This window comes from Corvus moneduloides, chromosome 3 (assembly GCF_009650955.1).
Source record: "Corvus moneduloides isolate bCorMon1 chromosome 3, bCorMon1.pri, whole genome shotgun sequence".
NCBI lineage: Eukaryota > Metazoa > Chordata > Aves > Passeriformes > Corvidae > Corvus > Corvus moneduloides.
The window spans coordinates 56,688,198-56,716,169 of NC_045478.1; the positions used below are offsets into that span (position 1 = coordinate 56,688,198).

Consider the following 27,972-nt stretch of genomic DNA (forward strand, 5'->3'; position numbering starts at 1 on the left):
AGAGAGATAATCAAAATCCTGGTCCTGCCCTGAAAGCGCTAGCAGTGCAGCAGTTAGTTAATTAATGCCTGTCTGCCAGCACTTCTCTCCCCCAAAATCTCCACCAGTACATTTTCTATAGTGGAAAAGTCAAGCAGCTCCAATTAAATTGGCAACAAGGGGGACTCACAGTTATGTGCATGGCTGGCTTTGTGTGGCCGTAGGCAGAGGGGCCTTGTGTGATCTTTTCCACTCTCCCTGGTAAAGGGAAGCCAAGATGGCAACATCCAGGAGATACGCAATAAGAAGACAAAGGACAACAATGCCTCAAGCCATCTATATGTAAAGCAATGTTTGCAGCCAGCACATACAAAAAAAATTAGGAAGAATTATTGGAAGGATGCTAAGTAATGCAAAACCTGGTTTGGTTTTAAGGAATGAACTCGCCAGTACTTGGAACAATATTCTGCGATAAAAACATGTATAGGGATGCAATGGTATTTTCTGAAGTTTTAAGACAGATAATTCTAATCATGTCCATACAACTGATGTACCTTCAGATTTCTGGGGAAAAAAAATCATCACACTGGAGGCATCTAGAATGATTTTATTTTCTTGTTCTTCTGAGTTAGTCTTTCTCAAGCACTCGTGTGACAAATCCCACATTACTTCTTGCATTAGAAAACTCAGGGACCATTTTAGGTGACATAGATCACTCTGCTGTCATAAAGCTTTGCAAGCGCTCTAGCTTTTTTGGGATTGGAAATGGAGAAAATAAAAAGAAAATACTGTTGATTAGAAAACTCAGAATATTAGACTATTTAAGTTTTCAGACATCAGATACATTGGTATAATAATACAATGCAGTATATTGCTGATTTCCCACTCATTCTAGGGCATCAAATATTATCATTATTTCTTACACGGTGGTAATACCTTGCAAGTTGATTATTCCAATTAATTTATTTTTATGATTCTTGATAGTATAATTTTTTTTCATTTTTGACAAAAAAAGGAGTAAGAATCAAAGATGTTATTTAATTTTTGCTATTTTCACATTTCAGTAGAATGAGCAAACTCTGTCTTTCAAAAGGAAGATTTATTACATGGGAAATGATTGCATTCATTTATTAGCTATATCACATTTATAGTAACTCAACCTGTTCTCTTTCAATCAATCTGCATTGTTAGTTTCTTGAGATAACTGAGCTTTAATTTTGTTCTATACTCTTGTTTTAGTTCTTATTTTCTGTGGGAATTGCACTGTAGCTATAGGAAATTAAGAAAAAACAAACTACCTAGCTTCGTGATTTTCCTTCAACTACCTGAACTGAGCTATTTAGAAAGGCAAAAATAGCTTTTTGGAACTCATCAACTTTACACAAAGATTTTACAATTATAAGCAGCAGAGCCAATGTTTTTTCAGAAGAAAACTTTGTCGTAGTGTTTATATGGAAACAACGCAGAAGTAAAATTCATACCACTACAGAGTATCTTCTTTCTAACAGAAAACATAGGATAATACCATTCTAGAATAATGCTGGTGGTGCAGACTCTGTGTTTTAAGAATGTATGCAATTTCCTGACCTCAGGTTTGCATGCTGAAAGCTGAACTGCTGAACATTTTTCAATACTAAGTAGTAAACTCAAAGTATCAGCTGAATCTTCTACCTAAGGAATGCAATATTCTGCAAATACTGAGTTTTCTAGCTAGTCCAAATAAAATGAGAATGTGTTTAAACTTTATTTATAAATACCAGTGGGTCATACCCAATGGCACTCTTATGCACTGAGGTCATCCCAATCAGCTAGAGCTTTGGTTACACCAAGAATTCTGTGGCCACTGCAGAGCATAAAGTGTCTAACAGGCTTGTGTCAAATTTTAAGGTGATCATGTTGTTTCATTCTACCAATGTTTAAAGCAAAGGATGAAAATTAAAAAAAAAAACCTGCCAAAAGCTCGGAAACTTGCGACTTGGGAAGCCCCTTCTCTTTAGTTTCAACTAGTGCTGAACTCATCCTTAAAAAATCAGGCACGACTTAACAACATTCCATAATAAACTGAAACAGTAAATCACTGCTCATTGTTTTACTTTGGATATGGCAATTTCTGTGTTTCTTTTGCATCAAGAATTCATGAACAAGAAATGAAAGGGTTGACTTCCCGTCTTCTTCCAACAGTTTGGTTCTTTCTGCCTTGTGATCAGAGGGCAAAAACCATATAAAACCAAAAAAACCAAGCCCGTATGATTTTAGGTATTGCTAAGGCAGTTTGGGATTAGTGTTACAGAGAAGAGTGACTACAAGAGGAATAAAAGCAGACACTGATGCTTACAGGACAGAAGTACAGCCTTCCTTTGATTCACAGTAGTTCACATCCATAGACGTATTTAAATTTCCAAGTCCAGTATCTGATACTTAACTGGAAATTGAAATCCTGATACAACAGAAAGGTGGAAAGTGAATACCCAGGGGTTGGAGAGTTGATGAGAAAAACAAGTGAAGTGGTAAAGCACATCCAATTCATTGCCATCAACACTAGGGAAAATGGTTGAAAGGAATAAAATCAGGAAAGTCTCCTTGCATCCTCTGCCATGTTTTATATTTTCTGAACAATACTAAATATACAACTTCCCTCCAAAATCCACCAATCCATCCATCACAAAACACCTTAACTTATATCTTTCAGAAAAAAAAAGAGACAAATGACTGGAACCTGGAGAAAAGACCTTGACATACTTCCATAACTTACTTCTAAATCTCAAAGCTAAATTTATGAAGTGAATAAAATTACTACTAAAAGAAAAAGGACAATTGAGTATGAGGAAAAGGCTGAGTGGTAACATAAATGCTTGAGAGGAGTATAGGGTGAAACAAAGCACAGATGGTTTTATCTTACATCCTTTCACTTTGGACCAGCTGAAGTTGAGAACTGTTTCAAATGTGGATATCCACAATATTGTAATTAAAATTACAGCAACAAGGAAAAAATCTATACAGAATTACTTCTGCTTAATAATAAAACATGTAAAGCTAAATTTTTTTTTAGTGTCAATTATATTGGCATGCTTGGTAGCCAACATTTTCAAATAAAATGAGCTTTTCAACTTAAACAGTAACTGCAAGAGTGTAAAAAAATGCATCCTTATGGGCTGTCATAAGAAATACCTCGAAGTTAGCACTTTACTTAATTATACAAATGCGTAATATAAAATCGATTTCTTGTGCACTGTATGAGTGCCTTGCTTATTGCAAAATACTTTTGTACTGCTTTTGTCAACATAAATTAGACTTAAACAATTTTTTCTAACACTGTTAAATTAAATTATGTGCTTTGCAAGTATAATATTAAACCAATGAATTAAGCTTCTAAATTCCATTGAACCATTGTATTTCCTTTATATTCTATAATGGAACTTTAAAAATCAGAATAGTTCTTAACAGATACCCTCAATAAATCGCAACTGAGCTATCAATTTGAAATAAAAAAAAATTAAAAGGGGAAATTTGCATCAAATCTATAAGAACTTTAAAATTTGCAGCAATTCTTTATTCATTAAAAATCAAACGCCAGAGAAAATGATACCAGCAATTAATTTTCGGCATGGCTTGCATTATCATTTCAAGGTCAGGTTTCATTGGCCATGCCTCAGTGGGAGCTTGGTTTTGAGATCACTAAACACTGCTCGCAAGGGAAACATCATTAAACATGTACTTGGAAAAGTGAAATCACTTGCAATAGCAACAACTGAAAAACTCTTCTACCCTGCCTTGACCCATTTACCCTCCAGAGAGAAACAGGTGTCTTTCAGCAAGCATTCATGAGCTGACAGATATTTACCTCTGATGGAATACCTGAGTCTACCCTTACAAACAGTTTGACCTTCTGACCACAGATCCAAAGACTGGTCCAGTCGCGATGATACCAGATGAAAACACAAAACCAGTGACCAATACTTTCAGGAAGGGTTAAAAGTAGAACACCTTAGAGGCAAATTATGCACCAAGGGGGCTGGAGGGAAAAGAAAGAGCAGTCGCTCTTGGCCCCAGCAGAGATCAGCAGCAATCTTGACACACAAGATTACTACACTGCATGCATCACACAAGGAAGTCCAACCTCTTCAATATCAGTGGCTGGGATACTCAAACATTCATGCCGCAAGTAAAATTTCCATTTCTAACAATTCTTCTATGTTTTCTCCAAAGTCCTAACTTTAACAATATCTTAAAAAACCCACCCAAAACCGCCAACAACAAAAAATCCGTAATAAGTTTCCCTCACCATCTTCAACTGGAAAAACAAATCTTTTTACTTCTCGGCTGCTTGTAATTTTTTTCCAACTTTCAAACTGCATTTATTTATAATTTATATTGCTTTTTTATCATTATTTTCTCTTTACCCCAACTTAATTCCTTGACACAACTGTTAAGATTAAGTAGTGCTTTCTCTCATCATAATCCATCCTTACAATGCAGGGAGTTCCAAATGGTATGGTGAATTCCAGTTGCTGCAGACATCCAGGTAGCTGGTATCATTTATGTACGCCTCTTAAATGACTGATTGAGATAAAAAACTACTATGTTGACAATGTAGAAAAATGTACTGAAAATAAGTGGCTGCTTCTTTGCAAATGACAGCGGGCAGGAACATACAGTTTTGTCTATTTTTTCAAATTCAGAAAATACAAGAGGTATGGATTTTTTCTCCTTCATATCTATTGTAATACACTGGGGGAGAGAAAAATACTTCTAACCATCTGCCTAGTTATTAAAGATGTTACAACAACTTACAGAAAAATGTTTCAGTATGTTGAAACCTTTTTTTTTACAAAGCTATCAGAATATTTTTCTTGAAATTGATATTTATTTCAACACATCTATGTGTTTAGGTGCATATACACACTTTCATATCTCAGAACAAAGGCTTCTCTATTTCTTTGAAATACTTTTCCTGAAAATACTGCCAGCAACACCTATGAATGGTGATGGACATTCACAAGCAATTTCTGGAAGCAATCAGGGACTGCAAGGTTTCAATTCAGTGCTGTAGTCCCAACAAGCTAGATCTTTTCCTGTCCTTGAACACAACAGAGAATATCAGTCTGCTTTTCTTCTTTTTCCTTTTTTTTTTGTTTCTTTCTTTTTTCTTTTTTCCTTTGTAAGGCAAGCAAGACAGATGGATTTTGAAGCATGTATTTCACCATGACTCTTTCAGGAACTGTTGACGTTGGTTCTTCATCTATGCCTTGAATAATTTCCCTACAAAAGGTAGATGAGAAGACATGCCATCCCTCATTGTCCCATGCTGTTCTCTGACCCCAGACTTCAAGGATGGGTCCCTTGCCTACTTCGGCCCCTTAGTTACAGCGGTGCATGCCAGACTTTCAACAGCAGAAGTGCAGCAGGGATTTGCAAGGGACAGGTTGGTCCTCATGTCCTGCAGTGCCTCGATCTCTTCCCTTCTTCTTTTACAGTACATTAGATCTAAACTGCTAAATTGGTGTCTTACCATTTCCATCTCCTCTGGTCCCTCAAACCCATGGGAGAATGTACCCTATGCATCCTGGGGGACACAGGAAGCCAGGAACTGCCTCTGCAGGTTAGCAGCCTCATGGAGGAAGAAAGAAAGAGAGTGCACCACCTTCCAGGCAAAGTGAGCTGAACCGCGTGGCCTAGAGACAGCTGGGAAACTAGAGCACCAGTAGCTACTGTGATGGTAAAGTTCATCAACTAGTTCATTCCTAAGAAAATCTAAGGCAGCAGAGAGCATTTCAAGACCTCTCTTGCTCTCCCCTACATTTTATTTTAAAATAGGAAATGCTGTCCTCTTGCATAAGGACTTCAGCTGATTCTCTGTAGTAGAGGATGGGGTAAAGGGGCTTTGGTAAGCAAATGCTGGCTTCACCACTTCTGGGATTTTCTCTGTCACTGTGTAACTGTCAAGGGAGCAGAAGAATCCTTCAGAAAAACCAAAAGGCCTGAGGGCCAGCAGCTAGAGAGGACTCAGTCAGTTAACTCTAGGCACACACAGAGCAGTACCACAAATACAAATCCAGAAGTTACAGAGTGTTAGAAAGAAATTGATTTACAGATGTTCCATGAACACCACAAAAACAGCAACAAAAAATGTAGGGATCAATGAAATGGACAGTGACTACACAAGCCCAAAAGATAAGAAGCCCCAGGGAAACAAACTTGGTCATGTCTGGCTTTACAGCCAAGATCTTAAATGGAAGGGGAAAGACATTAGATGACAAACAAAATTCTGTAGCCTTCTGAAGGGATGAAAGGCTATTTCTTCTATTGCAATTAGCTTGGGAAACAAAGGTGAAGCTTGCTACAGAGAAACCTGCTACACATGCAGGTTTAAGGAACGTCAGAGTAATGCTCTAAAATGTGCAAAGTCAAGCAATTTAAGAGTTTGCATCTTTCATGCATTTTAAGGGAAATAATTCTCTTTTAAATGTCAAACCACATTTTTTATTAATTTTCTTTTTCTCTCTGCCAGAAGAAACTTTCAAGTGAAAGAACTTGAAGGATCTTCATATCTGCTGTAGTTGTTCACAGCAAATTATATGCACAAAAGCTATATTGCAGTAAAAGAGCAAAATAAAGTATTTAAAAGTTAAGAAATGCCACCTTTGAGATATCAGTAACAACCTTCATTCAGTTTCCTTATGCATATGTATTATATTATTATTGTCCTTGAGGCAAGATGGAAAAATCTATACATAAAAATACAATGTCAACTAATGTAGATGGCGTAGGCTAAAAAAGGCAATAAACACAACGGTGTATATGTTTTTCCTGTATTCCTTGCATACAGCTTTTAAATAATCAACTAGATTGCAAAAGGTGTAACAAAGAATACACCTTACTGACAGCTGTCGGCACAAGTAAGTTCTGCAGCACTGGTGCACGAGCCCTCACACATATTTTGTACACAGAAGCACATGGTCCACCAGGCATTCATCAGAGAACATCTTGAAAGGTTTGCCTGGCCTGTAAGCTACTCATATTTGTCAGAATATGAGTTTAACAACCTACCATATGATCCAGAATATGGTAGGGAAGTTTATCACTTTTCTGTACTGATGCAGTCAGCTAAGAAAAAACATACTTGATTGCTTTAAAATTAGAAAAACAGAAACAGAGGCATACTAAATAGATATTGGGTTATTTGGAAAGTTATCCTGAATATGCATAAAAAATTGAATATTTAAAATTTTCTTTTATCTGACTCAAATCGAGTATTTTAAATTTTAAAATATTTCAAATATGGAATTAGTGGGTTGTCCACTACACCACAGGGTAAGATAAACCAGCAGATTCCAGGATGGTACTGACTATTAATGGAGGATGTTATATAGTTCCCTCATTTTTATACATAATCGCTTAATTTCTCCTTATAAGAATTCTAACAGTTGCAACATAGTATTTATCCATTCAGAATTAAAACAAGTTTACCATAAAATATATTTCACCAATGTGCAGAATACCATAATGACAGTGGATACTGTCATTGACAGGCAGGAGCTGACTGATACAAAAAATGTAGAAACTCTATCTCCTACTGCAAATGCAGGTTCCCACTGAGAAAAAAGAAACAAAGAAAAAGAAGCACAAAATCCTGCCATAAAACCCAGCATGCACCGGAGTTCCACACTACTGGGAAGACAGTGGAAAAAGAATGATTGCCTCTCTCCCAGCTATTATGGGAATTAATACACAGCTAACAGTGTACTTGGATCAGACTGGAAAGGGACTGCAAAAGAGGAACCAGTTTGAAGAACTGCTTGTGGTTTCACTGATTTTCTAACTGGCAATAACTTACAGGGTACAAGAAACAAAGCCTCTCTCTTCTAGCACATCCTCGGCACCTCTGCAGCCAGCATCAAAGGAAACTTGATAACTATTTCCCCATTTCAGTCAGTATACAAAGCCCATTCACTATACATCAGCTGAGCTCCAGAAGAGAAACAACTTGACAAGACAAGCTGAAGCAATATGTGTCAAAGAGATTGAATTCCACTTTCATATTTGTACAGAAGAAGACAGTGCATGATTATTGCTTGGAGCGTGTGGTTGTTTAGGGGATAATGGTAGTACCTTAACACTGAGAAGTAATGGAAATTGTCTGTCTTGTTCTCATTCTTTCTGAGACAGTCACTTGTGATATGTCTTGTTGCACTGCCAGGTCATTTCTCTCTTCAGGCTCCTTAAATATCACCTGTCCAAGTTGACAATGCATCTCTCCAATGATGGCATTATGCTTTGTCCCTTGCTAAATTGCTAGACACTTGCTTTACCAAGGATGAAAAGTCACACTTTACTTGCAGAAATTAAAATATTAGAGGCTGGACACTATAATAGAGCTCTGCTTCCCAATGCTGCCTGTTTGCAAGGATGCTCAGACCTCAGTATCAAGGCATCTTATTGTGCCCAGGCCCATGTCCTCCTTTATGATCTTATTCATCATAAAGGAGACTACTCCTAATGTTGCTAAATTCAAAGAAATGGATTCAATTATTAAATTTTCAAACAACAAAAAGGTATATACAATGACTTTCACATTTTTTAAATGCAATCATGTTCACTGAGAGGTTCACTGGAAGATGCAGTGCTTCCAGTACCCCATTTTTTCACACCAGCAATTGATCTGTGTGGAAAACAGCTCCGCAAACCCTGCTCCAAAAAACAGACCTTTAGCACCAGAGACAAAAGAGTTTCTTCATGAGCTGTCAGTGCTATATTTAACCCCCACTACAAGTCCATATCAGATGGAGTAAGGCATAGCACGAAACAGAGAAAGAAGGATGGTGAGAATATCAGTAGGAAATTTAAAGGCAGATTTTTTGCAATTCAAGACTGTAAAAAACAGATTGTAAATACTACTGTTTTTTTTTTTTTTTTGCGCTTGTTCTTTACTACAGTTGCTGCACATTTGTTTCCTAGCATGTGTGATGGTCTAGACAGGCAGAAAGAAGCCTGCCCATCATATCTCAGCACCTTATACAGAATTACCCGTACAGGATGGCTGCTCTCGAGGTGGATAAAACACACATTGGCACATGTGTCTACTGAGAAAATTATGTAAAGTGTCCAAGAGATTTGTTTTAGGACAACAAAATGCATAACAGGAGCATCTGATATTTTCTAGTTTAAGTCTGCCCACAAGGTAGACTTTCAGAGTGCGCTGAAAGGTTATGGCTGCCGCAGAACCCGCACCCTGGGATGCAGCAGCCCAGCTGAAGCCTCACTCATGGGAACCCACAGCATATCTATTTCTAAAAGATCTTTAAATCACTTAGAGTCATCACAGAAATTATTGTACAGACTCAGAATTCCCACCTTAAACGTGCAAATTCTTTCTTAAACACAGAGACAGAAAGCTGATTTGTGAAAGCAATATTGAAGAGTGATAGCACATTTTTCCTCACTGTGGGACCAGAGCAAATTAACACAGGAGAAAAAAACCCTATATTTGTGAACTGCCTTAATTTAATGCACATGACAACTAGTAAATTCAGGACTAAATAATTCACAGTAAGGCATAAGCATCACGATTTATTGATTTCTACACAATCCGATTGTTACATCTATTTTTTTCTCGTTGTATAGAGTATGCGCATATGCTCTGAAAATGCCCATCAGTAAAGTGACAATGAAAAATGTTTACCATCTTAACTTGCCTTTCAAATCCACATCCCTCACCTTTTCCAATTACTGCTAGGCAAGATAAGCCACATCTCTAAAACTTTTTATTTATTTTTTTTTTCTCTAGAGGTTCTTATACTATATTCATCACCATATGAACTGCAAACCTACAAGCATATTATGCAATATGAATAATTTCTACAACATATTATTTGTTCCCTCATCCGTTGTTTAGACAGAAGCATCCATATTTGCTTTAAACTTTTAAATTCTGTTTCTAGGCTGAATGGAAGGAATAGCTGGGACTGAAGGGGGACATATGGTTGTGTTAAAATAAAAAAAGGAAAAAGAAAAATCAAACACAAAAAACTGAGCATCAGAAAACTTGGTAATGGCAACCTAAGAGGTCTTCGAGGTGAAGTCGCAGACATACAAAGAAAAGAAGAACAGCTCAACTTGCATGATCCTTAATTATGGCTATTTGGAAGATAATAGGCAAGAGCTAAGCCCCCCAAAAAAAAGAAACGTTCAGGAATAAATTAATCTCCACTGATTTCTATGCAGTGTGTTAGCTGCATTCTTCCTACACTCCCCATCCACCCCTTATTATATCAAGCTAACACCAAAAGTCAACTCTACATGGACAGATACAAAGAACTCTTGGTCACACTGAGAGCTGAATGCAGAGCAGTGGTGCGTCTTTATTTTCATGGAGAGGGTCTGTCTACAAGACCACAAAATTTACATCAGTTATAAAACCTGTCACTGAATGAATTAAAATTTCACCCCTTATATATGATCTTCATTGTATAAGATTCTCATTGCAAAATATTTAGCATTCAGACAAATAAATCCAAGATCTCATTGCAGCCAGCACAACAAAAGTAAGAAAAGCGCTTGCTCTGAAAAAAATAAAGTCATGTGAGGTAAATAAATTTGAGAAAAATTGCTGGGGAAACACTCATAGTCACCCCTGCTTTCCAAATAGCAATGAGACACCAAAGTGAAGTGATTTGTCAAAGGTGATGCCAAAGGGCATAAGCAGAGAGCAGGTTTCTTGAATTGCAGTTCTGTGCTGTCTTCAAAGGCCATTACTTTAAGGAAACACGGTACTACTCAACCAGCTTATTTATTTCTAATCATCTAAGCTGCTACAGGTTGTGAATTGTGAATAGAGCACATCATATTCCCAGTGGGTGCTCATGCTCTGAAATTTCAGCCTAATTGTTAGAGTTCATTTTGCAGACAAAAGAAGGTACATTGTCAAATATATTTTCACCAGTCCCTCTTGTTGAGCACAATTTCTCTAAAATAAAGGTAATAAACTGCAAAATATGTACTTATGGTACCGATATAGTATCTGAAATGTTTAATTATCTGAATGATAATTTAGCATGTTGATACTTCCAAGGGTAATGAAATAGCTTTTAGCAATTAATGACCTGAAAAACAAAATGCATAAAATGAAATAGTTCTCAAAGGTAACCTGAAATGAAAAATACTAGTATACAAAGGAATAAAAGGCTTATGCAGTTGAGGTGGAGATGTGAAACATGGAAATAAGTTTTGACCCCATGAGAAATCACTGTCTAAATCATGTCTGTATCTCTAAACTCAGTATTAATTCTGGTCACATCACACATAAACAACAAGATTTTGTTTCCAGATTCCAACTTTCTGCAAGATTTTTTTTTTTATTTTGGTTTCCTAATCCTCCGGACAACAAACTCTTGCACAGTGCCATACCTTTAATTCTGTAGAAAAGGATGCTATACAGATTTGGAGAGCGGTTGGAGAGATGGGGGGATAAAAGACTTGGGTTAGAAGAAAACTAATTTGGTATGCAATTTCAAGAATACACCTTCAAAAGCTTTAAAACATTCTCCTATACTAAGGAAAGAGTGAGAAATTTTGCTCTGGTTTACAAGCCAAGGACTACAGGACTTCTTCTAGTTCCAGTGCCTAGGCATCATCCCTAATGGTCCATCACTCTCAGGTCTCTTTTCCCACTCTGTATATATGGCCTACTTTGTTTTTATTATACTGCAAATGTTATACTTGAAACATAGATTAGAATCACCCAATTAAAGCCACTGTAAATTAGAACTCAAGTCTTTATTCAAGAGGCTTCTTTTTCTACCAGTTTCATAATATTCTGTAACTTGCCAGCTTTATCATAGTTACATTTTCTTTATAAATTTGCATGGAACTGTTCCTGATAGGGCCCAAACAGAAATGTTTATTCAATTAATCCATAAAACCAGTTTTAGCTATATAAACCAGTTCTTCTCCATTTGAGTTGATTTTATTCTGGTTTCTTAATCAAAATGCCTTATATAAAATTAAATGCATTAGAGAAGAACAATATCAGCTTTATTAACCAAATCTGTAATTTAATTTTTAAAAAATCAAGTTATTCTGACAAGAGCATTCTATAAATCTGTTGATTGTCTCTAATTATATTACTTCCTTAATTCTTTATTAATCAAGCTTGCTATTGGCTGTTCCATTATTCTGTTCAGAATTAAAGTCAAGATGACAAGCTTTTAATTAATTGGGTGATCCTGAGCCTTCATGTCACTATTTTTAACATTTGTTTTTCAAGTGATCTGGAGCTTTCCAGGACTACTCCAGATTTTTGTTTGAAAACAGCAAGCAAAACCAGGTAACATTAAGAGCCTTGACAAGTCATTCTTAGGTTTCTAGACCTACTGATCACCTGAGGTGCAACTTGACATCAGTTGCTACTTAATATGCTCCTCAACTCATTGTTAAAAAGGAGGCTATTTCATTATCATTCCATACAAAAGCAACACATGGTCCATTCCCCCTCTAAGCACCAGCAGGAGGATTTACTGAGAAATAAGGTGAAGAGAGTGAAATTCACTCAGTTCTGCTTCATACAGTCTAGATTCAAATTAGGTGAAAGAATTATGCTGCTCACTATTAAAATGAAACAAGGTTAAAATAATTAAAAAGCAAACAAGAATTAAATGAAAACCAAATATTTATCTAGCAGAAGAAAGTCCAAAGAATTGATGCCTGTCAGAACCAGTGCTTTTGGGAAGACATGATATCTCTTTGTAATGGCTTTGGAGAAAGACATATGGGGGTGAGAGAAAAAATATTGAATGCATTTGGTAAATCTCATCAACATCTCCTACCCCAGCACACGCTGCTGGTACTGCTTTCCTCTTCTGCCCTTCCACTCCTGCTACTCACAGCCCTCCGTATCTAATCCACACTACTCTGCCAGAAGCACCAAAATAACTGAAAAATTAGTATGCTGCCAAAACATTTTAGTGCTGCAATGATCAGAGCAACTTAAAAAACCTTATTAAAATTTTCCCTGATTAATTTTTAATAGACTGATAAATGAAAATACAATAAAAGTCAGTCCTTTAAAAATTTGTTTTATTTACGTACTTACCAATTCTCAAACGCCATAAAATTAATATTGCATTCCTGAACAGTTGAGAGACCTTAATTATGAAACCAAACTAAAGCATCAAACACACTAATCAATCATGCTAAAAAAAATTTATTTCAGCTGAAATTAAAAATAGAAGTCTCTGTTCAAAAAAAGAGCTCCAGTCTTCTAAAAGGGAAAGATTATCTCAACCTGCGGCCATGTTTTTAAGAAGCAGACACAGACCAAAAATCTGTGAATATCAGTCCCCCAACTTTGGAGAAGCTCTAATCAGGCTGTGAGTTATCTGGCCTGGGTGCACCCACAGCACTTTCAAGCGCTGCAATATGAATTATTGTCCACATCCATTCTTTTACAGCTGGAATGGGCACCATGGATTAATGCACTGCAATATATTTTCTTGCCACAGACAGTGCTCCTCTCAGAAGTGTGATCTATTGACTAGTTACATGCACTTTGGATAAATCATGACAGTCTCAGTGTGCTGTGGCATGCTCTGCCCTGGGAAAAGCCGCCAAACAAACCAAGCTGAGATGAGATGGAGAAATTGCTGAGACACAGGGGAGATCTGTGTGATGTTGGCAGCTGTTCCCTTTCCTCCCCCTGCTTCTACCACACAGCGAAGGCGTATCCTGACCTAGTGTCCTTCATCAGAAAGAGAACCAGTAACTCTAACCAAAGTCTTTGCACCAAAACCTTGACTGACCAGCGTGTCAAGTGCCAATGACCACAACCATGTCTTGCTGCAGGTAACTCATCCCCCCCTGCCCACTGGTAGACACTTCAGAAAGAAGGCAGAAGAGGCCACTGCACACAACAGAGGCTTTGAAATGTGGGTGGCCATGCTAGAGGAGCCCATGTGCCTAGGTCTGCTACCCTAATTCTAAGTGAAGAGCATCACAGTGACTTACTGCTGATTATGACACTCTACTATAAAAAACTAGCCCCAAACAAAACTCTTCTGAAAAATAAAGCATGAGAGAATTCAGGGCACCCATGCCTCATTGTATAACATGGCACTCGCAATGTTGCAGGAAGAAAGTTTCCAGTTAGTGCAGAGGGAACTTGCAGCTGCAAGTACCATATAAATGATACTAAGCTTGCCTGAATACAGCGAACAAAAAAAAAGTTGAAAACTAATTTAGGGGAGGTCAGTGTCTGAACTTGCAGTTTACTGCCAATTCAACTGAGTCATCAGCATCGCGCTCCTTTGAAAAAGAGGATACCATGCCTAATTTACACAATCTGACAAGAACTTGGCTGGGCAGTCTGCCTGGTCTCTTGCTAGGTAAGTCAGCTGCACTACAGTCCTTTCTTATGGATATAAGCATCATTAGGATTCTATATGTGGTATGGGTATCTCAGCAATGGCAAGCAGCACAATAAACAGAGCATGGTTGTGGGTGCCAGATGATGGTCCAAATCAGGTAGCTCTTCTACAGGATGCCTTCTCAATAACAATTTTAGTATTCAGTCTTAAAGGGAATATGATGAAGTTCCTTAGACCAGACTTCTTCCATTGTCTTAATAGCTCCACCCCCCCCCCCCCCCCCCCCCGTATCATAACCAACTGGTAAACCTATATGGAACAAGGCTCTGGTGCATTTGGAATCAGATATCGAGATCTTAAATGGTTCCAATTAGAACCTGGCCAAAAGCCCAGAAACAGTCACAAGTGCCAAACACATTTGTAGAAACAACAGCAACTTATAAATATTGGTGTAATGAGTCCTCTTCCGGAATGACAAATGTAAAGTAATTTTTAGAAGTATCATATTCATTTCATTTCAAGTTGTTCATCTTTAGTTGATTCTTAAAATGTGTTCAAACTGTAAATAACAAAAATATGAGCAATAAAAACATGTAATTTAAGCACTCAAAATGTATTCATGTTCCCCTTGAAGCTATAGTCTAAGTCCATAATAATACCTACTTTGAGGGAAACAAGGTAAAATTCTGCTTGAAACATGAAGACAGCTCTTTTTCTTTAAAGGTAAATATTTCTCTCTGTCCCCTTTAAAAAAAAATAACGGTTGAAAATTACGCATTTATCTGTATTTTTATTAGTTTTCAAAGTTTTAAACAATTGCAGTTGCACTACTGCAAGGGACACAAATGAAGACCACAACTTATCCATTCAGTGCTGTATATTCCAGGAGCCTCCTGTGATGTTGCCTCTACCCAATTTTATAAAACCTTTGTCTCATATATCAACATCCTAAATTCTCATGTACAGCACAAAGTAAAAACCTGTAAACCCAGGTCCCCTGCCATCACTCTGCAAGTGTAAAAGGCAACAAACACTGCGTGCAGTAGCACTGTACACGTCCCACATCAGCGCATGCAGATTCCATACTGCAATGTCCCCCTCACTCCACTCATTTGAAAAATCATTTACAATTTTTATGTAACCACAACAACATTTTAGTTCCCCAGGCAGTCATGCAGGGTCACTTTCTTGATGGCAACATCACTGGGGTCCCTCTGTTATAAACCCCAAGACAATGATCAAAAGCCTTTGAGCTTGCTTTTGTTTTTCAATATTTCCCATGTGCTGCTTTTTTTGTTCGTTAGAGGAGAATTCAGCAGTATCCTGTACTCCGTGTATATTGTTTTCGAAATTAACATACATGGAAACTGTACATAAATATTCTGTACTTCAAAAAGGCAGCAGAAAGCAGCCCAGCTCCCAAGCCTTCAATTGCCGGGGATCATGTGCCAGCACTGCATCACTGAACCAGCATCTCCTGCTCTTATGCCTTGAGGCTGACTGTTACCAATAGCAGGTCTCTGTGATGGATAATGCTTTTGAACAATGAAATAACAGTAATAACAATAGTAATAATAATAATATCATTGATAAATATTTTTTGTTTCTCAGCTCTGCTAAAGCTATAAAGCTTTCCCCCCTGCCCTTGTTCATTTCATTATCAAAACAAAGAAAAAAAAAAAAATGAAGACACACAGGACTGTTTTCTCCAACTGCTTTACAATTCTTCATGCTTTTCTGAAAAATCACACCCTTGTGCTAGACTTCAGTAAAGTAGAAGTGAGCAATTCCACCATGTACATATATTAAGCTCTGGACAGGCTGAACTATTGACCTCCTTTGCTGCTAAAAAATCAGTTAATCATAAAACTGAGCTGTGAGCTGTTACTCAGAAGCAGCAGCCAATATAAGAGAACAACTTCTAATTTGCAGTTGAAAAGGCAGGCTAAGTGGACAAGTTTAGATTATCACGTATTTTCTACACCCTGTCCCTCTCCCTCCACTCCCCCAAGGAAAGAAAGGCAATCACAACTCAGAGGATACACTCAGAAGGACAACACACTCCAAAGCCACAGAAAACAGCCCTGAGGATTACTTCTGGATGAAGTGTTACCCTCTACCTTTTGTTTTGGTGTTAAAACCCAGAGAAGCGAATAATCTGAGCAATGACACCAGGCAAGAGGTGAAGTCATAATGAAATAAAGCTCAAGTGCCCTGTGAGGACTGAGGGGGAGGCAGTACCCTTCAGCATCAGCAGCTGGGAACACAATGCCATGATCATGTCATCATCAGTGGTGCTTAGAAGAAGAAATAACAAAGCATACACCTGGCTCTTACAGAGGATAATGTCAGAAAATAGTGTTTTCTTCAGATGTTTCAGACTTCAGCCACTTAAAAACACTCAGTGGTTTCATATATTTGATTGCTCAGCACTATCTTTAATCAGAGACTGATAAAACAACATATCTAGCAAAATGCCTTCACTTCAGCACGGGAAAGATTACCTGGGAAATGCCGGGTGGACAAATAGGCTGTCAGAGGACTTAACTAGTGGAAGAATTATTTCTTCATTAAAGAACAATTTTGTTTAGCATTAGTGGAAACATTTAGTAAATGAGTCACCAGACAGTAGTTTTGCTATGAGGAAGACATAAATTGATCTAAATACTTAATAATAAAAGTGCACATATGACTATGAGGAAAGTACGATCATCACTCAAATCGCTAAAGAGTAGAGTATATCTCCAGCAACGCAGAGAACAACTGATCAATAATACATTATTTAAAAATAGCATGAAATTATAAATACTGAATGAATTATGGGGAAAAAATACTTTAAACGTCATTTGAAAATAATGCTGATATTTGCTTAAGCACTAAATAAACAAAGAGCAGAACCCTAGCTTATTCTCATTATTTTTCAGTGAGTTTGCTGTTGCTGCTACTTGGAATGTAAACTTCAATCCTTACAATCTCATCAGATCAACATTCTCTAATGCACACTTTTTAATCTGTATAGAGAGTAGTCAAACTTCATGTTAAAAATTCATTTATTTCCCACCATTCCATCTGATATCGAGCAGATAATCAATTAGAACTTGTTTCAGAATTCGAACTAATATGTATAAAACTTAGGGAAAGACAAAATTGACAAAGAACATTGACAGAAAAGAGAGTATCTGGCTGAAAAAAAAAGGGATCTTGTCAGAAATGAGAATTGGGAATAATTGAAGAAAATCCAGAAAGAAGATACTGCTGCAGAGATATAATCTAATATAGCACAATCACCTGCCAGTCGCCTGTACAATACAAACAGCAGCAGGGACTGCAGGGTGAGATATTCCATTATTACCTTTACCTTTTCTTACAAATCTTCTCTTTGGAAGAGACTAATTTTTATGTTTATAATTTGCTTTTTACAAGCAAAATATATGTATATCCAGACAAAAAAATCATATTGACTTGGACTTGCAGTTATCTATCAGAAGCCTTGGGAGAGCACTGCAGAAAAGGAAGGTCTGTCTCATTTTCCAGACAGGTGAGGAGGCAGCAGGGCGACCTGCTGTTCAAGCTGGTTCTGTTCTGACTCATCCCTGGTGCTGGAGACCATATTTCAGTCTTCACAAACCCTTGCTGACACACCTTCTTCTAACTGAAACTAGCTAATGGTAAAAATTATTTGCCTTCATTTTCATGGAATAGGAAGAATCAGTCTTGCTACAAGATAAACAGCTTGAACTTTTATAATTATTAAAATAATACTGTCACAGAAGTTCAGAACTTTCTTCTCAAGTGTTTTTTAATCTGCTTAATTTCATAGTGGATTAAATTGAGTTGAAATTTTTTCTCAAGCCAGACTAGATTTTGGAGCCTTACATGTGAGTGCTATGCTTAAAAAAATTTAAAAATAAACCCACACTCACAATAACATTGTTTTCCCTAACTGGCTTCTAAAAACATGTCACATAAATCATTACTTACTTTCTTTTCCTTTCCCATTAAAAATCTTTACTCTGTCACAACCTGAGTAAATTAAAGTTACATTTTTTTCAAATGCTAGGAAAACAACCTGAACATTTGGATTTCTTAGTCTCAGCTTTAAAACAGAAGCTGTTTTCCAATTCCTACTTTTTCAGAAGAATGTCTAAACCAATTCCGTGCAATAAACCAATACTTTAACCTTACTTAGATCTCAAAGACTGACATCTTAACTGAGATAGACACATAGATCTTTTTGCTTCACTGGAAAGAAAGACTAAATTATAAAAATGATCACAAACTCCAAAAGATGCCTTCAGTTTAGTCTTACTCCAGATTTGTGCCTCAGCTTCTGACCATACCATTCCCAATTTTAAAAAGAATTCTCTAATTTTCTGGATTTCATACACACTGAGCTAATCTGCTAGAATTCCTGGCTTCTGATCCAGACCCTGACACTCTTCCTTAAGTAAACAAAATGAGTGGTCATCCATCAGAGATGTCACCAACTTGTGAAAAAACTATTCATATTTCTGATTCTCATATGCACGTATATACATGACACATGGAAACCTGACACTCTGGTTTGTTGTTCTGATTACTTTACTGCAATTTTGAATAGATGGTTATCAGCACACTTTGCTAAATCTAATACTGCGCCAACTTTAAAATACCATCAGGCCCTAGAAGTCCTGAGACTAGGAAAGGAAAACCCACAATTTAGTTTTGCTTATTTTCCTCACAGTCTGAGATTCAAATCTATAATTATTTTCCCCTGCAACTATGAGACATAGGCATTATCTTTCTTCTTGAGAAAGCTGAGATTAAAATAACTTTAAGAAGCTTTAGAAGGAACAGCATATAACACAAGTTGGCAGTGCTTTGTCTTCATGGTGCTGGCCACGCAGGGGCACTCTAAGAAACAGGAAGCAGACTGCAGGGCTCAGCAGCACATGATTTTGGTGATAGCAGTCAAAATCGGAGAAAACACTCCATTAATATTTTCAATTGTATTTTACAATTTAGAGAATCATACAATATTCTGAGTTGTAAGGGACCCACAAGAATCATTGAGTTTTATTCCCCATCCTGCACAGGAGAGACCCAAGAGTCACACCATGTGCCTGAGACCGCAGTCCAAATGCTTCTTGAACTCTGGCAAGCTTGGTGCTGTGATCACTTCCCTTGGGAACAGTCATAGCTGGAGATTTTAGTATTCATATTTTAGTTCTTGGAGACTCTGTCAGGCCATGCGTAACTGCTTGGGAAAAGACAAATTATGCAGAAGTACACTACACTTTTTTTTGCAAGGCTCTATTTCTTAAACATATCCTTTTTTCTCATGCAATTTCCTCTATGTACAAGTTTACTTAAAATGCATTTGAAAATATCAAGGTGAAGACGCAAGGAGGTCAGTACTTTCCAGAAATCAAGTTCCATTCCTTGCCTGAGGAAGAGTAAAATGTTTTCTTGGATTTCTAACTTCCCGCCTCCTAACCTAGCCTCCAAGGGTTACCAACCTAGACAATGACCAGGGAAAGAAGAGGATGAAGCAAAACCTTACTGATCCAGAAACTTGGGGATCCTGTGGGTGTGAAGTGAATCCTTAAGTCCTGATAGAAGTTAATTGGAGCCAACACGCCTGCCAATCAATTAAACCATAAAGTAAAAGATTTTGGGTTTTTGTTAATTTTCCAGAGCAACACTCACCAGCACACTTGGTCCTGGTGATGAGTGGTGGTCCTGGCTGCCCCGTCCCACCTTCGCCCGGTCTGGTGAGCAGGACCCGAATCTCATATTCAGTGTCAGGGTCCAGGTGCCAGAGCTTGTACGTTGGTGCGTTGACTGCATGGGTCTCGGTCCAGGTCCCGGACGTCATCCGGTACTCCACTTCTTTCAGGATAATGGGGCCGTCCCCAATGATCGAGTTGGCATTCAGCTGGATGAGCAAGTATGTAGGCCCAACGCCCAGCAGCTGCGGGGGTGCTATTGGCCGAGGTGGCTCTGCAGGGGAGACAAAAAATAAGCCAGCGGTAAAACAAAAGCTGGAAAAAGCCCTCCTCCCACTAAGAGGAGGGCTCTCTACACGGAAAGTTGTCAGAGTTTGGTCAGCGAAAATTCCAAACCTCAGAAGCAAATTCAAACTGACATCAATGAAGAAGAGCTGAGGAGAATTTCAGCTGATGGGAGTGAGTGGTGCACTACTGGCATCTGCTCAATGCTATTTTTTCCTGTTCAAAAGCTCAGCTGGAGACCACAAAATTCTGTCTGATTTATATATTGCTGCTGCTTGAGATTTTTTTCTGAAAAAAACTATGCTCATTTATATAATTTACTATACCAATAACTTGAGATTTTTTTTTATTGACTGAAACCATGTTTGTACTTTCCTTATAGAAAGAGCTGCAAGAGATGATACACTACCCCTGCACAGAATATTCTTAAAAATGAGTATCACTGCAGCTAATCTGAAACCCACCGGATGTAGTTAGGGAAAAGGATATAGATGCCTATTACAGGCATTCAGAATATTCAGAACTGAGCAAAGCTGCCAGGAGAATGACAAAATAAAGACATATGGCAACAACATACAGTATTTTATTCTTTAGTAAGTTATTAACTGATTTTGAAACTTGAACAATAGGATGTGTGTTGCCTTTTGTCATCCCCTCTTCTCATCAGCTTTTGCCTGCCTAAATATTTCAATGCAGCTGCACAGTGAAAAAGGTAATGACAGACCAAACAGGAAGGGGTGGTCCTCCTTACTCTGAGAAATGTTAACATAGAAACATTGCATCAACATGATTTATTTTAAGAAACAAATCACAAGCAACAGGTATTTTTCTAATAAAATGAATTCACTGATAAACATGGAGGGTTCATTTTCATTCCAGATGGCTTATATTTCAACTAATTTGTTTCAGTTAATTAGGCAACGATGCTAGATTCAGTGCACACAGGGGTTTCACACAGCAGCGATGCAGAACTTACAAATCAGCAACTCTGAGCAGGTAGAGGGGATCTCATGGCCAGTACATTAAAAATAACTTTTGACCCCAGACCATAAGATTTCCCTAGCAGGGGACCCTTGCACCACTTCCCCCACATTCCACACAACCAAGTTAAGACACAGATGCATTCCACGTGTTCTGTCACCCAGGGATGATCCCATCAGTGTCAGTGACAGAAAATGTGATGGGGAGTGGTGGACTTCCTTTGATGTCCCATCTTCCCTGCATGCTGACGTTCAGCTAATGACTCCCTGGTTCTGTCTGCTTCTCTATTTCCAGCAGCAAAGCTTCCCTTCCAGATACCACAGCTTGTTCCAAACAGTATATTCACCAGCTCTATAAGCAACCAGGTTTCCCAGATTTTGGCACTTATCTTGCAGACCTTTTTCTAAATTAACTGCTTCTCAAGACACTCAGTTTGCAGACCAGGGAGTCTGTAGCCTTGTCATAGTGGCTGTAATGGGAGCTGATTTTTTTCCTCCCAGAGTGAAAAGGTGAATGCTCCAAAGTGTTTCCATTTCTGCTTCGGGATATACAAAACTATAGAAAATATCTCAAGCAATTATTAACGTTTTACCATGTTTTGGCAATAAATGTGCATATGAATTAATTTAGATCCCTTACCTGCATCAAAGCTCAGAAATGCAGCTGGGCATAATGAGGGCAGTTTGTTTGCTTTGGAGCTAACATTTTAAATGTCAAACTAATGTATGCTAAGGTCAGTGTATATTATAGCAGAAAACATCCTCATTGATGATCATGATGCACTGCCAACTCCAAGTTATAAACTTCTAAAACATATGGCTATGTTTAGAAGTATACACTTTGATTAAGAGCATGATTATCACAAATAAAACCTCACATTAATGAGACTAACATACCATTGCCTATTAAGTTTTTATGTTAAGAAGTAAAGCACATTCTTATATTAGCATACGCATTTTGTTTTTAAGCTCTTGAGGCCAAGGAGACTTATTTATAAAGTCTCTCCCAGTTCCAATAAATTATGCATGAATTTTAATCAGTTAGCAAATGAACAAGTAATTGTTCTGCAGCATTATTAATATTCTTCATAATACAATATACTATCAGAACCAGAGGTGAGGTGCAACCAGAAATCCCAAAAGTACACTAAGTATCAACTGAAGCATGCAATCCCAATATACCAGAATAAACTTTTCTGATGTTACCCAATTAACTTTCTATTAATTATTCCCATTCATTATTCTATAACCACATCCACATTTATAATTTGAAATCACAATTTCCTTTTGTATATACAGCAACCTGGAACTTTTACAGTTTAAAAATTGCCATTGATAGCTAAAAAGACAGAACAAAGCCATTATTAATGTTTTGGTTGCTATTCCCATAGCAAATATCACACGTATTAACAATACTTTTCTTTCAGTGAGTTTTAAAACACAATTTACATCCTTCAAGGAAGTGTATATTGCTGGCTTTTTACCCCAGCAATCTGGGTCCACCTGTAGTAAATAATCCACTTGCAGAGTGCCCTGAGAAGACAGTCTGCCAAAAATGAAAAACCTCTTATATAAGGCACGAAAAATAAAAGGAGATATGTGAAAAAGTACCCTAAAGAAAATCAGCCTCTCAGAAGTTTGTTCTGGCTTTTAAACAACATAAAAACTCAGCTTCAGCCAAGCCAGGTGATGGTTTAGATGTTCAGAGCCTGGGTTAGAGAATTGCAGGAAACTGAGGCTCACCAGACCCAAAGCCACGTGGGGCAGCACGGTGACCTCCCTCCACCTTCTCACTGCCCTGATCACTGCAACCCAACTGGAGAACTGTGCCCTTTATTTCTGCCAAAAAGAACCCACCTTCCCCAAATATTATGAGGAGATATGGCTAAGACACACAGTATTCCTAGCAGTCAATTTTCCTTGAGCTTCGTTCCCTTTTTCTCAGCCATGAGCCCTCTGTGAAGAGCCATAAAGTTACAAACAATAATTTATGAAAAAATATTTCAACCCATGGACAGTTTAACTCATCAGTAGAATGGACTTTGATAGGTATTTGAGATACACTTAACAATTTGATCAAAGACCCTGAATGGTGAGTTTCGTTTCTTCCTTTGCTAAGCACAAAATTTAAGATTCCTTTTCCAATGTAACTAGTTTAATTACTGACTCATTTTCTGCCTGTATTTTTAGCTAGTGCTTAAAGGTGTTAAATCTGATGAAATCCCTTACAATTTTCATGGCCACTAACATCTCAGAAAGACTATATTAAAAGACCACTTGTACATCTTCAAGACATTAAATAAATGAAAGTGTTTTCATGCATTGCATTTTGCAGTATTTGGTCAGCTCTGGTTTTGACATAAAATGCCCACAGCTAAGGTAATAAAAAATTAAGACTGACATTTCATCAGTACTAAGTTCCCATTCTGCTGAGCTACTAGTAGTACATTATGCTCACATCAGTATGTATATGACATTGTATATTAAATGTAGTATTATATTTAGGCACCAATGACTAGAATAAGCATGCAGCATCAACCTCCACTACCAGTCTTCCTACAGTTAAGTGGTTGTGTCATATCTTCAATATTAAACATTGTATGCAAATAATTATGCTTTCACAGACAGAAAAAAACAACCAGAAAAGGTCATTAGTGTTATTATTATAGTGACTAATATGCATAAAACTTCCAATATTCTCAAGTAATATATGCATACTACACCATGTTGCCTTCCAAGATTAAATACTTCCTAAGTTTAAAACAAAGGAAGGTGGTTTAATTAGTATCTTTCTGGCAATCATACTGTTAATGATCAGTTCAAAGAAAAAAATAAAACTAAAGCAGAATTCTACATATTGTTCCATTTTGGAGGAAAAGCTGATACTGGATGATACGTGCCTGATAAAATATTACTTATATACAAGAGTCATGTTTTTCTGAGCATAACATGTACCAGACACAAGAGACTCTTGCTACACAGCAGAAGGGTTTGACGAGCCGGGGAGGAGAGGGCTGGTCACCACAGAGCCTGAACACACAGAGCAGGTGCATGCCTTCATCCACTCTATCCCACTCGTGCCTTGTACAGCCCCTGCACACATTAACGCTGTGCAGTAATAGCCTGCGAGTCCCCTCCACTCACGCACACACTGTGCCTTCCCTCTGGTGACAGCATGGTCAGCTTGTTCTGTGAAATATCTCACACCAAGCCATACACTTGATATGCTGAGTATTAACTATTTAACCCAATACACACAAGAGGGGCAATCATAAAAATCCTAATTTTTACAAGTATAACAAAACATTCATTTATTAAAAGAATGCCCAACATCAGCCTCACCTCCCCAGAAATTAAAATGGATGTTTTAATTACACCATACACTATCAAGAAAGTAGGTCAACCAAAAGAATACAAAGTTCCTTTAAAATTTGTCATAATTCAAAGAAACAAAAATATAAAGTCATGTAAATACAGCTAATACTGGATGTTCTAGGGAGTATAGCAAAGATGCCTCCACAAATGATTCAAGACTGACTCAGCTCCCACTTACATCAAACTCATTTCCTCTTCTAGGGAAATTTCTCGCAAAGCTGTTTAAGTATGTCTGCATATTTCTTACAAGCTCTCTGGTTTTCTAGTTGAATTCAGTTGAGGTTCAGTGCCTGACCACACTGGCTATGCAGTCTGAGATACCCAAGGCATATAGGGCCAAGAGTTACACTACTTCAGTACTCCTCGTGTACTGGAAGATTACATACTGCTCTAGAGATTCTTGTTTTAAAAAGTATTGAAAACCAGAAGAGGTAGAAATATTGTTTGAAATTTGGAGAACATGAATGACATTTAGAAGAAAAAGTTATGGCAGTCAAGTACTAGCAGGGAAACATTCAAAAAACATGAAAAATTCTTGGTCTTAAAAGCTAGTCAATCCCGCGGAAAAAAAGAATTAACCAGAAGTAGTGACTGAAAACTTAAATGCAGATAGAGTATTAAGCTACAAATGTAACAATGAGAATATTAAGTGAACGACAATAACAGTAAGAAATTCTGCATTTCCTTAATTGTAAGTTGGGGGAATACCTACAGCTCCAAAGAAGTATAAATGAAAGAAATTAAGTGGTCATGAAGGTGGTGACAAAATGAATTATGAACAGTTTGAAAATAAAAACAAACCATGGAGGCTTTGAGCCCAAACACTGGCTTTTTTTTTTTAATTTTTGCAAAAATCATTCTGCATGTGGCATATCTTTAATAGGAAGTACTGCTCTGAGAGGAAAAAAAAAAATCAATCAGATTTTAAGACAAATAAGTTTATTTTGGACTCGGCCTGTCTGCAAGGACACCTGGTTGTCTTCTACTCTGACAAGACCTGCCACACCTCAGCACCAATACAAGGTGTATTAACACAAACAGGGGACTTTGCCAGCTAAGGGGGAAGCATTACAGAAAACAGAACTTGCCTGATGAGAAATTCTTCTACTCAGTCAAAAAGCAAGTTAATGCAGAGGACTGAGGGATGCCAAGCTGAAAGCACAGACCTGATGAACAGCAGAGGTATCATGAACCTTGAAGTCACAGGAAGCCTCCGCAGTTTATTTTTAAATTTCCAACAAGGTCTCAAGTTTTCTCTTTCTGTGCATGACAGACTACACTCACAGCTGAGTCTGTCACCCTATATGCTCCATCTCTAGTGAGTAGTTTGGTCCTTAGTGGTTTTGCTGAATAACACATGGAAGATGAATAAAAAAATCCCAAAAGCCTATGCATCAAATAGATTGTGCAGCACATTGAGGGCAGTTCAGTAATGGGAACTGAGCACTCTCCTTGGCTTCTGAAAACAAGGAAATGCAAAAAGACTGAAAAAAAACCCCAAACCAAAAAACCTACAAGAACATGGCATATTTTCCTTTTCAGCATTATTAAAAACATACCTCTAGGTCTAGGTTGCTCCAAGACCTTCCAACCACTAATCAGACTTCACATGGGAAGTCCAATAAAATTACATCAGGACAATATTAACTACCCAATTCATAGGTGCAGACATACACCCAGTCTTAAGTGAGAAATGCTGCCATTATGGATTTAGCTCATGGGATTCTTGCTTGCACACCACATAGTGGTACTTGCTTTTCTCACCTGAGCTGCCCACCTTATTCTTGTCACAAAGGAGAAGAACAAGTGCAAACTTATTCTCAGCCAGACATACTATACATCAGCTACACAGATTACTCCTGCCCAAAAGACACAATGCATCTGAAAAATGTCAGAATAAAGGAGGATGAGCTTGACTGCAGGGCAGGGCACATTGCAGAGGCTGCAGGAAGGCACACTTGCTTAAACCAGCTGCAATGCTCAAAATAACTCCCCTCAGAGAAATTTTACAATCATGTCCACTACTGCAAGAACAAATGCTGCTGAGAAATTAACACAATAAAAACCCAACCAGCTGCAAGTCCTTTGGAGCTCTCACAAGCCTTGGCCACTTAATTAATAATTCCCCAAGCTATTGCTTGGCTTTTCTATTTGTTCATAAACTCATTTACCATTTTCTTAATAAATTTGTTTCATCTTTTTTTTTTTTTTCTCCCAATGGACAAAAATGTCTCTCTGCTTGTCAAGTTTAACTCATTTTAACAGGTGCTTTATTTTTCTACGTTGTTAACAATTGTACATTTTTAATTTTTTTTTCTGATGGGAAAGTTTCTGTTGATCTCATCTTTGTCTTCTACAGGTAGCTTGGGGAAGGCACTGTACTGATGAGAAGGCAGCAAAGACGTTTTCATAAAAATAACTAACTTTGACATATCATACCATAGAATGACTTCTTCATGTAGAAATCAGTAGGCTTTTAAAGTTAAATATTCCATATAGCTACAAGCCTACCTTTATTTAAAAAAAAAATCCAAAACAAAACAACAAAAAAAAACCCCCAAAGCCAAAACCAAACAAAACTCCAACACAATCAAAAATTAATTCTGACTTATCTCAGCTGCTGTCCTGTGACCATAAGTGATGATGGCTGCATGGAGAAACTTGAACAGCTCATGATCTACAATTCTGCTACAAAGGTTTTTCTCAAACCCGTTTTTTCTTTTCAATTCCACTTACGCAGACTTTATTTCTGTGACTTCAGAAAATTGTTTCTGTGACTATAAAAAAGAATTTATCACAACTGCACAGTATCTGGCACTAGCTGCTAGTCCAGAGGTTGAGACAGAATACTTACAAAATGTTATATTTTAATTAAGAGAGTTAGTTGTCTGGAACAAAAGAACTCATTGTAAGTAATGGATTAGTGACCAGGTGGTGTCAAGTGATTTATCCACCTCTCTTCAGAGAGTTTGCAAGACCATTTTCATTGTCTTTTATTACTTGAAATGGAAAAACAGAAAGAATCAATTTTAAATAAACATTAAAAATAAATATCTCTAACAGTGAAATTCAGGTAACTACCTAGAGAATCAGTCACTGGAGAGAAAACAGCAACAAACAGAAATGGCAAATTGAACAGTGAGATCACGATACTGGCTTAGGTAGGGTACTGACATATTTCACCATAATGTCTCTAATTTGGGGTCTGCCAACAGGAATAGTATGTCACAAGCTCACTTCAAGCTACTGTTTTAGCTTTGAGCAGCTAATACATAAAGTTTGTGTCAT

At 37.5% G+C, this 27,972-nt stretch overlaps 1 protein-coding gene across 18 annotated transcripts in view; it reads right to left on the minus strand.

The window, feature by feature from the left end:
* PTPRK (protein tyrosine phosphatase receptor type K) overlaps positions 1-27,972 on the minus strand; it is a 390,147-nt gene that overhangs the window by 147,456 nt on the left and 214,719 nt on the right. For all 18 annotated transcript variants that reach the window (XM_032101656.1, XM_032101653.1, XM_032101659.1 and 15 more), the window contains exon 7: positions 20,025-20,318. In XM_032101656.1, coding sequence (XP_031957547.1) covers positions 20,025-20,318 — 294 coding nt within the window. The remainder of the gene's footprint in view (positions 1-20,024; positions 20,319-27,972) is intronic.